The 17,795-nt window shown below is 42.0% G+C and overlaps 1 protein-coding gene across 6 annotated transcripts in view; it reads right to left on the bottom strand.

Moving 5' to 3' along the window:
- Positions 1-17,795, bottom strand: part of LOC147122487 (sodium/hydrogen exchanger 9B2-like) — a 120,244-nt gene that overhangs the window by 23,063 nt on the left and 79,386 nt on the right. For all 6 annotated transcript variants that reach the window (XM_086005728.1, XM_086005684.1, XM_086005719.1 and 3 more), the window contains 3 exons: positions 13,924-14,066; positions 10,105-10,232; positions 6,912-7,087 (listed from right to left, as the gene is read on the bottom strand). In XM_086005728.1, the coding sequence (XP_085861854.1) occupies positions 6,912-7,087; positions 10,105-10,232; positions 13,924-14,066 (447 nt within the window). The remainder of the gene's footprint in view (positions 1-6,911; positions 7,088-10,104; positions 10,233-13,923; positions 14,067-17,795) is intronic.

Below are 17,795 nucleotides of genomic sequence, written 5' to 3'. Positions count from 1 at the left end.
GGGCGATCATTTTTTTTAGTCCTTTGCTGGTTTAAAAAAATTTCCCAATCCTCTGACCTTCCACTATTCTTCGCAACATTGTATGCCTTTGTTTTCAATTTGATACCATCCTTTACTTCCTTAGTTAGCCACGGATGGTTCATCCTTCTCTCAGAGCCTTTCTTTCTCACTGGAATATATCTTTGCTGAGAGTTATGAAATATCTTCTTAAATGTTTGCCACTGCTTTTCTAGTCTTACCCTGTAATATATTTTCCCAGTCCACTTTAACCAAGTCTGCCTTCATACCTTTGTAATTACCTTTGTTTAAGTTCAGGACACTAGTTTGAGACCTAGCTTTCTCACCCTCAAACTGAACTTGAAATTCTACCATGCTATGATCACTCTTCCCAAGAGGATCCTTCACTTCGAGATCATTAATTAATCCAGCCTCGTTACACATTACCAGATCTAAAATAGTCTGCTCCCTGGTTGGTTCCACAACATATTGTTCCAAGAAACCATCCCACATACACTCTATGAACTCTTCCTCAATTCTACCTTTGTCAATTTGCTTTGTCCAATCAATATGAAGATTAAAATCTCCCATGATTATAGCCGTACCTTTCTTACAAGCCTCTATTATTTCTTGATTTATACTCTTGCACCATGGTTATTCCCCTGGTATGGTCCCCATCTTCACTCCCTCAAAGCCAAGCGATGCAGACCTGAGCGTATATGGACATGGCTGGTTTAGCCAACCGTTACCACATCTGGCTCAACCACATCAAGCAGTAGCGGGCCTTGCTCTCCTCTGCCAAAAGCACTCACCACTACTCCAGGATCATCCTGGAAGGCAAAGATAGCTGCTCGCTTTTTTTCTCCACTATCAACTCTGTCTCTGTAAACATCATTCCCTTGCCCCCTCCACCCTCATCTCCAACAACAACTGGAAGGAACTTCTGGATTTTCTTGTCACTAAGATTGACACCATCCAGAAATGTTCAGGGCTATGGGGAAAGAGCAGGGGAGTGGGACTAATTGATAGCTCTTTCAAAGAGCCGGCACAGACATGATGGGCTGAATGGCCTCCTACTGTACTGTATGATTCTGTGATCCATTCAGCTGCCTTCCCCTTACCAACCAAGCCAAACCTCCTCCAAGGTTTGCACGCTCTAATCCTGAACCCGATCTTTCTCTAGTTTCGCTCCCATCTCCCTGCATGGCCTCACCGAGCTCATTTTGTTCACGTAAACTACCTCCTGCTCTCTTGACTCCATTCCCACTAAACTCCTGACCACCCAACAACTTCCCTTCCTGTCCCCCATGCTAGCTGCCATTGTCAATGGTTTCCGCTCCTCAGGTACTGTTCCCCTCCCTTTCAAAGCTGATGTCAACACCTCCCTGCTCAAAAGAAACATCTTTAATCCTCTGTCCTTGCCTAAGTGTGTCCTGGTCCCCCAGTGCCTCAAATTTAATATTCTCATACTTGTGTTCAAATCCGTTCATGGCCATGCCCCTCCCTATCTAACCTTGAGACCTTTGAGAAATAGAAACATAGAAATATAGGAGCAGGGGTAGGCCATTCAGCCCTTCGAGTCTGCTCCGCCATTCAATATGATCATGGCTGATCCTCTATCAATACCATATTCCCGCTCTCTCTCCCCATACCCCTTGATGACTTTTGTGTCTAGAAATCTATCTACTTCTTAAATATATTCAATGACTTGGCCTCCACAGCTTTCTGTGGTAGAGAATTCCACAGCTTCACCACCCTCAGTGAAGAAATTTCTCCTCATCTCAGTCCTAAATGTCCTACCCTGTATCCTGAGACTGTGACCCCTCGTTCTAGACCCCCCAGCCAGGGGAAACATCCTCCCTGCATCCAGTCTGTCTAACCCTGTCAGAATTTTATACGTTTCAATGAGATCCCCTCTCATTCTTCTAAACTCTAGTGAATACAGACCTAGTCGACCCAATCTCTCCTCATATGGCAGTCCTGCCATCCCAGGAATCAGTCTGGTAAACCTTCACTGCACTCCTTTCTTAGGTAAGGAGACCAAAACTGCACACAGTGCTCCAAGACAGAACCAAAGTATTTGTTTAATTGCTCTGCCATTTCCTTGTTCCCCATTATAAATTCTCCCGTTTCTGACTGTAAGGGACCTACATTTGTCTTCACTAATCTTTTTCTTTTTACATACTTTGTTCCTCCAACTCTGGCCTCTTGTGCATCATCCACTCCTTTCACCTCACCATTGGCGGCCATGCCTTCAGCAGTCTAGGCCTTAAGCTCTGGAATTCCCTCCTTAATATGCTCCACTTCTCACCTCCCTCTCCTCCTTTAAGACCCTCCTTAAAACCCACCTCTTTGAACATGGTTTTGGTCATCTCTCCTAGTCTCTCCTGCTTTGGCTCGGCATCAATTTTTATCTGTTTATGCCTCCAGGAAGCACCTTGGGATATTTTTCTATGTTCATGGCACTAAATAAATGCAAGTTGTTGTACTTCCTGCACACCTCAGCACTTAGCTTTCTTCCCTGTGCTGAACACCTGTTTGTCCTCCAAATCCAGGACAGCCATTACCAGTCCCAATCAACGCTCATGCTGAGCTGTGAGATTTTAGCTCAGGTTGGCAGCAACAACGCTCTAGTTGGAGGTCTGTGCAAAATGATTACTATTTTGCAAAAAAATCAGTAATAAGCAACAGAAAAAAAATTTCAGACACTATGGGCCAAATGGTTTTCTTCTGTGCTGTAAACTTCTATGTAACAAAAACGGAGAAACAACAGCATTTAAAAAAAAAAGCAGCAGGAAGCAAAAATGCGTCAGTTCCAGCTTTAAAAATAGTTGCAGCAAACCGCATTGGAGCCCAGAACACAGGAAGCACAGATAATTTGTTGAGAGACTATTTTGGGGAGCTATAAGACTCATGGATGCTTTCCTCAAAAAAAATCTTCCCCAGTCGAATTGAGAGTGTTCCTCACCTGCGATTGAGCCCATCTGTCAGATTACGTGCTGCTTGTGCACTGGGTGCAAAGGACCATTGCCTAACTACAACATTGGGAAATCAGCCCTGTTACCAAGAACCATTTCCCAATATCCTTCTCGGGTTTCATTCTATTTAGTTTGGTCAGCTCCTCAGTTGGCTACAGACATACAGGCTGAGAGATGTCTCTGAAACCTACTGTAGTGGCAGCTATATTTGTGGGGTCCAAACACGGTTTTGATTCCTGTGAATGGCTGACCATCTAATGTATCTTCAAAGGATGTTGAACAGTACATCTGAGGCTGATTTCCTCCCATTCAGCCGTCACACTATGATGGCAAGCAGCTATGCAAGATGTAAGCGTTGTGTTTGGTTAATTTTTATGTTGAGATGCACAGGAGGAACTTTAGAAATTCTGATGAGACTAGGAGAGTCTGTAATTATTGTAATGCTACAGGTTGTATTTAATCTGTTCATTTACCTATTTACTGTTCAATAAATCTGACTAGTATTTGTAGCCTAAATCAAAGTTTGATCAGAGTGCTTATTCTGCCCATCAAAGAAGCTGAAACATGATTACAGAGGTTCTCTATTTGACCATGGGCTTGCTACATTTAACTAGAAATTGGAGGGAATGCAGGCTGGTTTATGGGAGTAGTTTGTGATGCTGAACTTGAGGAAAATATCTAGTGTACAAATCCAAAAAAGCCTAATAATATTAAGCCATGTACCTCCTGTACGCAGGTGACCAATTCCAGGCTTCTACTGCTGCTGATCTTCAGCTAGTTGCTGGGAGGCACTTGACATTGGTTAGACTGAATTAGAATAGTGTCTCGATTTGGGCACCTTATTTTAAGAAGGAGGCCATGCAAAACAAATTATATCAGGGATGAGAGGCATTAGTTCGTTGAGAGACTAGAGAAACTGGGGTAAAAACAGAAAATGCTGTAAATACTCAGCAGGTCAGCATCTGAAACATTAACTCTGTTTCTCTCTCATTACAACAGTGACTACACTCCAAAAGTACTTCATTGGCTGTAAAGCGATTTGAGACATCCGGTGGTCGTGAAAGATGGTATATAAATGCAAGTCTTTCTTTCTTTCTCCACAGATGCTGCCTCACCAGCTGAGTATTTACAGCATTTTCTGTTTTCTTTTCAGATTTCCAGCATCCGCAGTATCTTGCTTCTGTATTAGAGAAACTGGGGGGTTTTCATTAGCACAACAAAAAGTTAGAAGAACTAATAGCTGTGTTTAAAATTAGATTTTGCTGAAGTAAATCAGGCAATATTAATCCACTGGTCAGTCAGTAACTAAAGGGCATAAATTTAAGACCATTATCAAAAAAACAAGGATAGAATTTTAAAAAATATATATTTTTATTATTCCTCATCCTTGTTTTTAAATCCCTCCATGGCCTCGCCCCTCCCTATCTCTGTAACCTCCTCCAGCCCTACAACCCTCCGAGATATCTGCCCTCCTCCAATTCTGGCATCTTGCGCATCCCCGATTATAATTGCTCCACCACTGGCAGCAGTGCTACAAGCTGCCTTGGTCCTTGTCTCTGAAATTCCTTCCCTAAACCTCTCCACCTTGTTACCTCTCTCTCCTCCTTTAAGATGGTTCTTAAAACCTACCTCTGACCAAGCATTTGGTCATCTGTGGCTCAGGGTCAAAATTTTTAATGACACTCTTGTTGGGACGAATTGCTACGTTAAAGGCGCTATATAAATGCAAGTTATTATCATGAAGAGGGTTGTTAGGAGATAGAATGCCCGAACAGAAACAGTGGTGGAAGCAAAATCCATAATGGCATTTAAAAGGGTGTGGGTAAATGCTTAAAAATATTTTTTTTAATGGGTATGGGTAAAGTCCAACTAATTGCAAACCTCCTACACTATAGGAAGTCCTCCAGTTTTCACTGGTTCTGAGGAATCGTTTTTTTGTCCTGACATCATTAGACCGGCGTCCTCATGCTTCTAACAGAACCCCTGCTCTTGCCCGGCACAAAGGATAGGTCCTGTACAATGATATAAAAACAACTTCCTCAAAACTCCCAAACCACAAAACAATGGCCACACAGCAAGAACTGAGGGGAGGCACAATGAGCAATGCTATCCTTTGACGAATAACAAAAACCTGACAAGAGTAGATAATCTTAGTTCTGTCAGTCATTCAGGCACCCCTTGCACACTGTAGGAGTCATACCAAAGTAGTACCCATTTTGTCCCTTTCATAAAGCGACAAATGGTGGAATGGTGTTGAGTTGGCACACTATCTTTTCAGCTTTGTGATCTGGGATTGAATCCAGACTGATGAGATGTCTCCTCTCTTTACTGGCTGAAAAGATTCGATGTGAAGTGAGTCAGGGCTATCTCAACTCTGTTCCTAATGAATGCAGACACTCAGTACAAAACTGCCCCAACAATCAGCAGTATCACTCAACGGGGAACGGCTGCTGTGGTACAGGAAACTTTGGTTTATCCGGAGGTTAACTGTCCGGAATGCTCGAGCCACCGGCAAAAATCAGGAGCCGTTTCGTTAGTTTTTTTTTCTTTTTGTTGCTTTTTTTTCACCAGTCAGGCTCTGCAAGGTCTCGCTGAAGCTGTTGCTAAGCGACAGACGCTTGCAAGGTACGGCCAACTGTTTAGAAGCTGTTGCTAAGCAACAGGATTTGTTGCCAGATACGGAGCTCAAAATCTCCGTATGTTTCAACATTAGCGCTGGTTTGTCCGGCAGTTTTGATGGGACGGCAACAGCTCAGTCCCGTCGGTGCCAGATAGCACAAAGTTTCCTGTAAATGGAAATGTCGCACTAGTACAGTATGGAGTGCTCTGCCGAGGTTGGGACCCAGGCACATAATTGGAGAACAGTAGAGGAGGTTTTACTCTGCAGGTGACTACATCTGACCTGGGAGTGCTTAGTGCCGGCTCAGAGTGCCCGAAAAAAGGAAATTGTTCCATTCCCTAGCACCAACGTTGTTATCAACACCAAAAATAAAAAATGAGCCAAAGTGGTTATTAAAAGATACCTTTCTTAGGTCTGAGAAACACGATTAGGACTGTTTTGTAAAGGAACTATACGGACAGTTGTAATTCCACAAATTTACAAGACATCCTTTTCTAATATTTGTGGAAGTAAAACCATTCAGCTCAGTATTTCAGAGCCATTCTACATTGCACCATCAGAAACAAGTGCTGCAGTGCACGGTGCATCTCAAAACAGTAAAAATCCAACCAACATTGCTAGACAGACAATATTAGTACAAACTGCTAATATCTTGTACTTTACCAAGAACATAATCAAAATAAAAGGTTTTGTCAGTTTAGCAGCCTTGGCTACAACACATCCGAATAATACACCTGCATTAAAAGATGCGTGTGTGAAAGAGTTTTATTACATTTGTGTCACACTCTTTTTGAATAAAATACACACAAAACCAAATAGATCAAGGGGCACTAGAAAAATTAAGTGTAACCATTAGCAAAGTAAATTTCAAAGATAAGATTGCATCAGTCAAAATGTGGAGCACTGGAGGTTTTTCCGTAAATTTAACATGATGGTGAAGAATTTTGTTATTCCCAATAAATCAGAAGTTCTTAAGATACTAACGTTGTAGACCAGGGGTGTCCAAGATTTTTGTCTTTGTGGGCCACACAGATCTGTACCATGGAGCCTCAGAGGGCATATAAAAAGTTTAAATCAATGTCCCCATTAATTTGCACGTCTCAAGTTGCTGATACTAACCGGTGTTCTGATTTAGAATATATCCACCAATGAAGCAACAGCACTAAAACATTTTTTTTGCCAATTTCCAGTTTGCAAAAAAATGAGCACAAATGACTGAATCGCCTGGTGTTTGACAGCCAGCTTGCCAGAGTTTGGGGGCTGCATGTGGCCCACAGGCAACAGTTTGGACGCTCCTGTTCTAGATCGAAGCGTACCTGAGGAAAAGGCGATCCCTAGACATGTATTGAAGCCTGTAATAGCCAGGATGTCATCAAAGCTGCCTGCAGCCATAAGTAGCGTTGGGATTCCCTTCTCAACACCATAGCGTTCTTTCTGAAGGAGCAGCATGCAGGGGACAACAACAGCAGGTGATACTGCACCCATCACAAACCTGGATACAGGGAAATTACACAATGCAGAGGAGGAACAAGTTAAAATATATAAATACATATATTATGAAGTCTAAAGTAGCTTGAAATTACAGTGGAAGAGAGTAATGATCTGAGAAACGGATTTATTTTTAGTACGGCTGTAAGCTTTCACTGCTGGAATGTATGCGTGTTTGAGGTCACCTGAAATAGAATTTAGGTTATTGAATGAGATTGCTGAATTCCCCATCATTCTAGACAAACATTTTTTTCTGAACTAACAGTGATAGTAATACATAATACGACAAGTTCAAGTGGAGCTCAAATTTCTGCCTTGGACTTTCAAAACGCTTGCACCTTAAGCTAGTATAATGCCACCCAAAGAAAGAGAAGTAGGCCTGGATTTTCCTCCAGGAATCTGCCCATTTTTTGGCAGATTCCAGAGCGTTGTTCTGAGGAAAAAAAGGACGGAGGCCAACCACTGAACCTCCTTCCCAAAATTGGTCCAACATTTTCCTCCTCCTTCCCACCATGTGCCCTGCTATGTGTAAATAATCATGGGGAGGTGGGACTTGGGACTCTTGCCAATTTCCTTTCCTTCCTGCCTCGGAATCACCGATGCTAACCAAGAACAGAAGAATCCTGCAGATTGGAGGATAGCAAATGTAACCCCGCTATTTAAGAAAGGAGGGGGAAGAGAAAACGGGATGCAATAACTGGGCACTTAGAAACTAATAGTAAGATTGGGCAGAGTCAACATGGATTTATGAAAGGGGAATCCTGTTTGACAAACCTATTGGAGTTCTTTGAGGATGTAACTAGTGGAGTAGACAAAGGGGAACCGGTAGATGTGGTGTATCTGGATTTTCAGAAGGCCTTTGATAAGGTCCCACACAAGAGGTTGGTGAACAAAATTAGGGCACATGGAATTGGGGGTAATACACTAGCATGGATTGAGAATTGGTTAACAGACAGAAAACAAAGAGTAGGGATAAACGGGTCTTTTTCAGGATGGCAGGCTGTGACTAGTGGGGTACCGCAAGGATCGGTGCTTGGGCCCCAGCTATTCACAATCTATATCAGTGATTTGGATGAGGGGACTAAATGTAACATTTCCAAATTTGCTGATGATACAAAGCTAGGTGGCAGTGTCAGTTGCGAAGAGGATGTGAAGAGGCTTCAAGGGGATCTCGACAGGCTCAGTGAGTGGACAAAAACATTGCAGATGGAATATAATGTGGATAAATGTGAAGTTATCCACTTTGGTAAAAAAAAAACAGAAAGGCAGAGTATTTCCTAAATGGTGAAGGATTGGGGAATGCAGATGCTCAAAGGGACCTGGGTGTCCTTGTACATGAGTCACTGAAAGTGAATGTGCAGGTGCAGCAAGCCATTGGGAAAGCAAATGGTATGCTGGCCTTCATTACAAGAGGATTTGAGTACAGGAGTAAAGAAGTCTTACTCCAATTATATAGGGCCTTGGTGAGACCACACCTGGAGTACTGTGTACAATTTTGGTCTCCTTACCTAAGGAAGGATATACTTGCCATAGAGGGAGTGCAGCGAAGGTTCACGAGATTGATTCCTGGGATGGCGGGACTGTCGTATGAGAAGAGATTGAGTAAACTAGGCCTGTATTCTCTTGAATTCAGAAGAATGAGAGGGGATCTCATTGAAGCATACAGAATTATTACAGGGCCTGATAGGGTGGATTCTGGGAGAATGTTTCCCTTGGCTGGGGAGTCTAGAACCAGGGGCCACAGCCTCAGGATAAAGGGTAGGCCATTCAGGACGGAGATGTGAAGACATTTCTGCACACAGAGGGTGGTGAATCTTTGGAATTCTCTACCCCAGAGGGCTGTGGAGGCTCAGTCATTGGGTATATTCAAAACAGAAGTCGATAGATTTCTGACTAGTAAGGGCATCAAAGGATATGGCGATAGGGCCGGTGAATGGGGTTGAGGCAGAAGATCAGCCATGATCTCATTGAATGGCGGAGCAGGCTCGAAGGGCCGAATGGCCGACTCCTGCTCCTATTGCTTATGTTCTAAGAACTGGCTGAGGGTTAAGAGATGGATCCCTCTCACACACCTTCCAAATGACTCTTCTGTTGATGCTGGGAAAATTCAAACCCCTTTCAATTTTAATGCATTAATCTTTAGGAATCTTCAATGCCCTTCAACACCGGATCCACCGATTTCAGTAAAAATGTACTGCCACTTAATTGCAACAAAATATCTTAATTAAAAAATCATAATGGCACAAAAATGGATTCTGTCGAGACTGTGCCACTGCATCATGATCTTTCTCTCCCTGCCAGTGGCAGACTCCCTCTGAAGAGATACACACTACTGGGAACCTGCCCTGCCTATGTAATGTGTCCTGACCAAAGAGGAGAGTCAGGGTCACAGGGTTAACGATGATGGGCAGAAGTCCTCGCCGATACGGCCCCAGAGGAAAATCTAGGCTGTAATGTTAAGAATTGGCACCAAATACATCCAATTTTATATATTCTGAATTTGTTTATTTCTTAGCTTTGCATTAATGAACACAAACCCATTGGCAATTGTTTGTATTTTGCCCAGTCTACAACATTTTGAGATGACATCCTGGTTAGCGAGTGCACATTAGGTTTAGTTATTTTGTAGACAACAGTTGTCTCAACAGAATTTCCATTGTAAACACATGCCTCTTACTTGCTAAATTTCACTTTCGCAAGTAAAGCCTTTTCAAAACATAACTATACTTTTAAAGTTAAACTGGAATATTAAGTCCATTAAGTATTTCATTAGGAAAAAATATTACCTGGTCCCTGTGTTTCTAATTACTTGTCATTCTGCTTACAGAAAAAAGAAAACTATTACATGAAACAATACCTTATTGGAATTACTGTACCTTCATTTTCCAAGTATATAACAAATAAGAATTTTTATTAAAATAAAATTGAAATCTAGACCAAGTTCCTGAAATTCTACATATTTGTCATATCATATTTCTGTGTAACTATTGTCAGCTCTGTTCTTTCAATGGATGTGCTTACCCCAATATAAAACTCCATGACCAGGGCAGATGCAGTAGATAGTGTCCAAGAACTGCAGAAATACAAGCTTCACTAAGACAAGGGCCAAATGCCAGCCTAAGACACACAGCTTTCAGTTTCCGAAGAGCCTAATGATAAAAGAATCTTGTGTTAACTCGGGGGGGAAAGAAAATCAACTCACAACTTTATTAAAGACAATGGCCTCAATATTAACCCTCCCCCACGATGGGCGGGAGAGGGTTGGGGTGGGGGATTGGTTAAAAAGTAAAATCCACGTAACCCAAGCCCAACCCGTCATTTTTACAGTGCTGGATAGCGGATGTCCTGCCATGGAGCATTAGCATAAGCCCGATTTGAAATTAACTGGCACTGCACGGGTTTCCGGGGGGGGGGGGGGGGGAGGAGGTCAGGAAACTTGGCAGTGGAACGGAGGTGGGAGCTGCCGGCTGCCCAAGGTATGTAGCTCTTTGAGCACCTTGTAGGCCAGGAGAAGCAGGAGTGCTCCCCCCAGGCCCCTCAAGGAATCCTTCAAACTCCCCACCTCCCGTAATTAGTACACGGTCATCTTTTTCTCAATCTCACAGACACACATTGACACGGCCGGTTTAAAAACACACTGAGTAAATTTTACCCCGAATTAAGCTTTTTAAATTCCTCCTCATATTTCCAAATTAACTGAAGAAAAACTGAGCAGAAAGTTGAGGATACTGAAGTAAAATTCAGTACAGCTGATGGAAATCTGCTAATGCATCCTGCGAAAATAGGTGCTAGTACATGTTGACATTGCAGAACTCAAATCTAGGCAAAAATATCAGCTCCAAGCCCAGGCTTTAGGGAGAGGCTGAGGCCATTAAGTAAAAACTTTAATGAAGGCACTAAAAGACACAAGATATTTTGATAGATAAATGTAATCATGTTATCGTGAAATATATATATATATATATATGGATAGTTAATACAGCTCGATATTGTGGAAGTAGTTTCACCTCATTTTGCGACTTTATTTTCAGAGGCAGGCATCATGGCACACATCATATTTCAACTTCTTACAATTTGAACTGAAGTATTATATTGTACTATGTTTTGATATTCATTGCATGTTATTAGCAAATACAATACGCACTATAAATGTATATACAGTGAAATTTAAAAGAAAAGCTATTTGCTTTACATGCCCCAGTAAGGTGCACTGAGATACAGATAGATACACACTCTCACTCCAGGTGAGTTAGGGTAGTGGCAGCAGCAGGATGGGAAGCTGCATCCTTTAACTGTAGTAAAAGTTAAAAGAAATTAAATAGAATGGAACAAAAAAGCCTAGGACTCAAAGTGGGGGGGATTTTTAAATTGGCACCAAGTGTCTGGACTTCAGTCAGAAGTGAAAGTTGCAATTGAAATAATCTGCTGATAAAAATGTTTTGTTGTGGCGTGGTTATTGGGTCCAAATTGCCCCAACAAAAGAGAAGCCAGACAGAAAAAAATACATAAGGGAAGATAGGATATGCCTGGCCTACTTTTAGCCTTCAGCAGGGACATAAATTGCCAAACTCATTCAGCAAATCCCTTCAAAAAGATCACCAGGATGGCTTGTGTGGGAAGCAAGAGTGCGTGATATTGACAGTAAGTACCAATATCCCTCACTGTAATACAGACAAAGGTTAAAAGTACAAAATTATTAGGTCACATAGGAAGTGAAAGCATGGAGAAGATATCTGGGCATAATCTCAGGCTTTAAATTAGCACAAACCTTCAAACCAATAAGTTTAGAAAGTATGATTCAGTTCTCTTTAGTAGGTAAGCAACAATTTTATCTGCTCATTAGTCTACATCATGGTGTACCCTAATCCTATATATTTAATGCCATATATAAGCCATTATATACATTCTATATATAAAAATAGTTAGAGTAATAGTGCTATTTACTATGCTATAGACACTAGTTACTTGTCAAGATTTGTTTTACATTGCATTATACAATATTGTATAACTTAAGGTAAATATAAACAATACTTGCCCTTATATGGCACCATATCACATTGCTTTAGTGCTGGGAAATAAAGTGGGGCAAATAATGGACGAAGAATAGGAGAACAATTGGAAAACAGCAATCCTAACATAGTAAGAATAGAAAAGGATAATGAAGTCAAAATATAAGGTTGCTGGGCTGGAAAAGGCAACGTTTAATGAGATAAAAAGAGATCTTTATCCCCAAATAACAGGGCTCAAAATATAGCAAAGAGGATAGTGGATCAGCAGTGGAGAATTTTCGAATACGAGATGGATGGTGTTCAAAATAGATACATTCCGAGAAGGTGAAAGGGGATGCATCGAAGAATAGAGTTCTGTGGATAAATAGCGAGATTGAAATTAAACAGGAAGCATACGATGAGACTGGGGCTAACAATATTAAAGAAAATCGAGTGTATAAGGTGCAGTGAGGAGGTGAAAGAGATTATTTAAAAAGGCTAGGAGATAATATAAAAGGAAATCACAGAATCACAGAAACCCCACAGTGCAGATAGAGGCCATTTCGGCCCATCGAGCCTGCACCGACACATATCCCACCCGATCCCCGTAACCCCACGTATTTAATCCCCCTAACACTAAGGGTCAATTTATCATAGCCAATCAACCTAACCCGCACATCTTTGGTAAGGGCTTTTAAATAAACATATTAAAAAGTAAAAAAAGTTAGAAAATATAGGAATGAAGGGAAGAATCTGGCTGTGGAGGATGAAAATATGGCAGGACTATTTAGTTATTTTGAATCAGTTTCTACAAATGAAGGTGGAAGTGAGAATGTAGTTGTTCGCGGAAGAAGAAAGGGAACAATTGTTAGCCATAACTGTTGAAAGGAATTGAGGTCTGTTATTTTTTTTTTGCAGAACCAATGGTGGGTAAGTTGTCAGGCCCCTGTGGGCATGCACCTTAGGCTCTTGAAGGAAGTCAGAGAGGAGATAGCAGAGGCTCTGACTATAATTTTTCAATCCTTCTCAGATATGTAAATTGTGCCAGAGAACTGGAGGGTAGTCAGTGAAACATCTCTGTTCAAGAAAGGAGAAAAGGATAAATTGGGCAACTAAATACCAGTTAGTCTAGCATTAGTAAACTCAAATTTTATAACTCAAGATAAAATTAGAAATGCTTAGCATAATTAAGGACAGCCAGCATGGAATTTTGTGTCTGACAAATGTAATAAATTTTTTAAAGAAGCGGCTGTTTGGATAGATAAAATGAATGCAGTAGATAATTTCTAGAAGGCATGTGATAAGGTGTCTCACAAGAGGCTGGTTAATAAACTCAGGGGTAAGGTATACACGTTGGTTGACAGATGTGAGACAGAGTTAAAGTTAATAGACGTTGCTTGTATTGGTAAAGGGTTGGAAGTGGTGTACTCCAGGGGTCAATGCTGGGTTCACATTTATTCTCAATACATTGAGACGATTTGGACAAGGGCATTAGGAGCATATCAACATTTGCAAGCAATATAAACATACAAAAAAGATTGACTTTGCCCAAAGGGCCGTCCTTCATGTGTGAGCCCAAGCAGTGACCAGATTATGTGATGATTAGGCATCACAGCTAAGCCTGGCCATCTCTTCATTGAAGTCCCAGTTGTGAATTTCCCTCTTCCCAGGCCAGGAACACTGAGGCTACTCTAGTTAAAATCAACTAACGCAGTACAGTTCAGGGGTCGGACCTAGGACCTACATGGTTCAGTGCCACACCGAGTGCAAAAAGTAAAAGCTACAGCTAATTTGTGTGACACTATTTGGTTTTATATGAACAAAATAGGGGTGAGAAACACATGGTTCATACCTTTGCGTCGAGCCCAAGTCCAGCTCGGGTAAGGATAATTGCAAGCGCTATACTTCTCAAGGAAGATGACCACTTGTAGTCGATGTAAATAGCTTCACTGACAACAGGAATATTTCGGAGAACAAAACCAGCAAGCAGCATTCCTAATACACAAATACAAAGAAAATACATTACAGATTAAACTGCCATTAGGTAAATTAATTAAATACAAATACATCTTTAGAGAGCAAACACTGTACTATGGAACAATGTTTAGAGAAAAAGATATGGCCAACAAAAGCACGACTATATTAACAACAGAAAATGCTGGAAAAACTCAGCAGGCCAGGCAACGTCCGTGGAGAGAGAAAGAGAGTCAACGTTTCGGGTCGAAACCCTTCTACAGAACTGAGACAAAAGGCAGGAAATTAAACAAAAGGCAGTTTGGGGAAATGGGGGAGGGGATGAAAGAAGAGACATTAAGAGATATTCAAGGTGAGACGAGATGGTAATAGGACAGGTAAAGAAACAGACAATGGCTCGAGATGAAGTGTGAAATGCGCTGGCAGAGTGAGAGACAGCTGCCATGTGGGAGAGAGAGAAAAAATAGGAAAAGGCACAAATCAATAGTGTGGATAAAAAATACAAAAATATAATAGGGGCAGAGGTTATGATCTGAAGTTGTTGAACTCGATATTGAGTCCGGAAGGCTGCAAAGTGCCTAATCGGAAGATGAGGTGCTGTTCGAGTTTACGCTGAACTTCCGTGGAACAATGCAAGAGGCCGAGGACGGTGAGGTCCGAGTGTGAATGGAGCGGTGAATTAAAGTGACAGGCGACCGGAAGCTCGGGGTCACCCGTACGGACTGAACGGAGGTGTTCCGCAAAGCGGTCACCCAATCTGCGTTTGGTCTCCCCAATGTAGAGGAGACCGCATCGTGAGCAGCGAATACAGTATAATAGATTGCGAGAAGTACAAGTAAATCGCTGTTTCACCTGGAAGGGGTGTTTGGGGCCCTGGACAGTGGGAAGGGGGGCGGTATATGGGCAGGTGTTGCATCTCCTGTGCTTTCACGGGAAGGTGCCGGGCGAAGGGGAAGGGGTGCTGGGGGTGATAGAGGAGTGGACTAGGGTGTCTCGGAGGGAGCGGTCCCTTCGGAATGCTGAAAGGGGAGGGGAGGGGAACATGCGTTTGGTGGTGGGATCACGTTGGAGGTGGCGGAAATGGCGGAGGATGATCCGTTGAATGTGGAGGCTGGTGGGGTGAAAGGTGAGGACAAGGGGAACCCTATCGTGGTTCTGGGAGGGAGGGGCAGGGGTGAGGGCTGAAGTGCGGGAGATAGAACGGACACGGTCGAGGGCCGTGTCAACCACGGTAGAGGGGAATCCTCGGTTGAGGATTGTACTGGAGATGGAAATGTATGTAAAAATGAACAGCTGAATGCAATAACAAAAAAAAAGAAACCACGTGGTTTCAAATAATTAGTTCTCCCCTATGTTCTAATCATCACCATGATTCAGATTAATGCTTTGAAAGTACATAATAGGTATTGGAAAAAATCAACTAGCAACAGTTCCTCAAAAATCTAACAATTTCATGGTCATATTTTCAAAGGCGTCTTCTGTGGCTGGGATTGTGTGAATTTATTCTTTTCCACGATGAAAAACATGGAGAAATATTACAATACAGATTTAATAAACACATATTAATATAGGAGTCAATGTGTACAAGTCAGTGTGCATGAAAAATTGGTCTGAGATGTGAAGATTAAAAGACTTGCATTTATATAGCACCTTTCACTACCTCAAGATGTCCCAAAGCACTTTAGAGCTAATTAAGTACTTTTGAAGTGTAGTCATTGTTGTAATATAGGAAACACAGCAGCCAATTTACGCATAGCATTGTCACAGAAACAGCAATAAGATATGCGGGTTAGGTTGATTGGCCATGATAAAAATTGACCCTTAGTGTTAGGGGGGGATTAAATACGTGGGGTTACGGGGATAGGGCTTGGGTGGGATGGCTGTCGGTGTAGGGACCGGGTGCTAGGGTTTGGATGATCAGCCATGATCTCGTTGAATGGCGGAGCAGGCTCGAAGGGCCGAATGGCCTACTCCTGCTCCTATCTTCTATGTTTCTATGTAAGATAATGACCAGATAATCTGTTTTTTAGCGATGTTGGCTGAGGGATAAATATTGGCCCAGGACACCGGAGAGAACGCCCCTGCTCTTCTTTGAAATAGTGCCGTGGGAACTTTTACATCCACCTCAGAGGGCTAACGGTTTAATGTCTCATTTGAAAGACGGCACCTCCAAATTAAAGCTAGTATTAAGTCAAAGGAGGAAGATTATAAAGTTGCCAGAAAAAGCAGTCAGCCTGAGGATTGGGATCTTTTTAGAAATCAGCAAAGGGGGAACCAAGAAATTGATAAAGGGAAAATGGAATACGAGCACAAACTAGCGAAAAATATAAAAACGGATTGTAAAAGCTTCTATAGGTATGTGAAAAGGAAAAGACTGGCGAAGGTAAATGTAGGTCCTTTACAGTCAGAGACGGGAGAATTTATAATGGAGAATGAGGAAATGGCAGAGAAATTAAATACTTTGTTTCTGTCTTCACGGAGGAAGACACAAAAAACCTCCTAGAAATACGAGAAAACCAAGGGTGTGACGAGAATGACAAACTTAAAGAAATTATTAGTAAAAAAAGCACTAGTAAAATTAATGGGACTAAAAGTTGACAAATCCCAAGGACCAGATGACCTACATCCTAGGGTTTTGAAAGAGGTGGCCATTGGAATAGCGGATGCATTGGTTGTCATCTTCCAAAATTCTATAGATTCTGGAATGGTTCCTGCAGATTGGAGGATAGCAAATGTAACCCCGCTATTTAAGAAAGGAGGGAGAGAGAAAACTGGGAACTACAGACCTGTTAGCCTCACATCAGTAGTTGGGAAAATGCTGGAATCTATTATAAAGGATGCAATAACTGGGCACTTAGAAACTAATAGTAAGATTGGGCAGTCAACATGGATTTATGAAAGGGAAATCCTGTTTGACAAACCTATTGGAGTTCTTTGAGAATGTAACTAGTGGAGTAGACAAAGGGGAACCGGTAGATGTGGTGTATTTGGATTTTCAGAAGGCCTTCGATAAGGTCCCACACAAGAGGTTGGTGAACAAAATTAGGGCACATGGAATTGGGGGTAATATACTAGCATGGATTGAGAATTGGTTAACAGACAGAAAACAAAGAGTAGGGATAAACGGGTCTTTTTCAGGATGGCAGGCTGTGACTAGTGGGGTACCGCAAGGATAGGTGCTTGGGCCCCAGCTATTCACAATCTATATCAATGATTTGGATGAGGGGACTAAATGTAACATTTCCAAATTTGCTGATGATACAAAGCTAGGTGGCAGTGTCAGTTGCGAAGAGGCTTCAAGGGGATCTCGACAGGCTGAGTGAGTGGGCTAGCACATGGCAAATGGAATATAATGGGGTTAAATGTGAAGTTATCCACTTCAGTAGAAAAAACAGAAAGGCAGAGTATTTCCTAAATGGTGAAAGATGCTCAAAGGGACCTGGGTGTCCTTGTACATGAGTCACTGAAAGTGAATGTGCAGGTGCAGCAAGCCATTAGGAAGGCAAATGGTATGCTGGCCTTCATTACAACAGGATTTGTGTACTGGAGTAAAGAAGTCTTACTCCAATTATATAGGGCCTTGGTGAGACCACACCTGGAGTACTGTGTACAATTTTGGTCTCCTTACCTAAGGAAGGATATACTTGCCATAGAGGGATTGCAACGAAGGTTCACGAGATTGATTCCTGGGATGGCGGGACTGTCGTATGAGAAGAGATTGAGTAAACTAGGCCTGTATTCTCTTCAATT

Source organism: Somniosus microcephalus, chromosome 2, assembly GCF_052327205.1.
Source record: "Somniosus microcephalus isolate GS21.2 chromosome 2, FLI_Smic_1.0, whole genome shotgun sequence".
NCBI lineage: Eukaryota > Metazoa > Chordata > Chondrichthyes > Squaliformes > Somniosidae > Somniosus > Somniosus microcephalus.
This window is presented reverse-complemented; position numbering and strand designations above follow the sequence as displayed.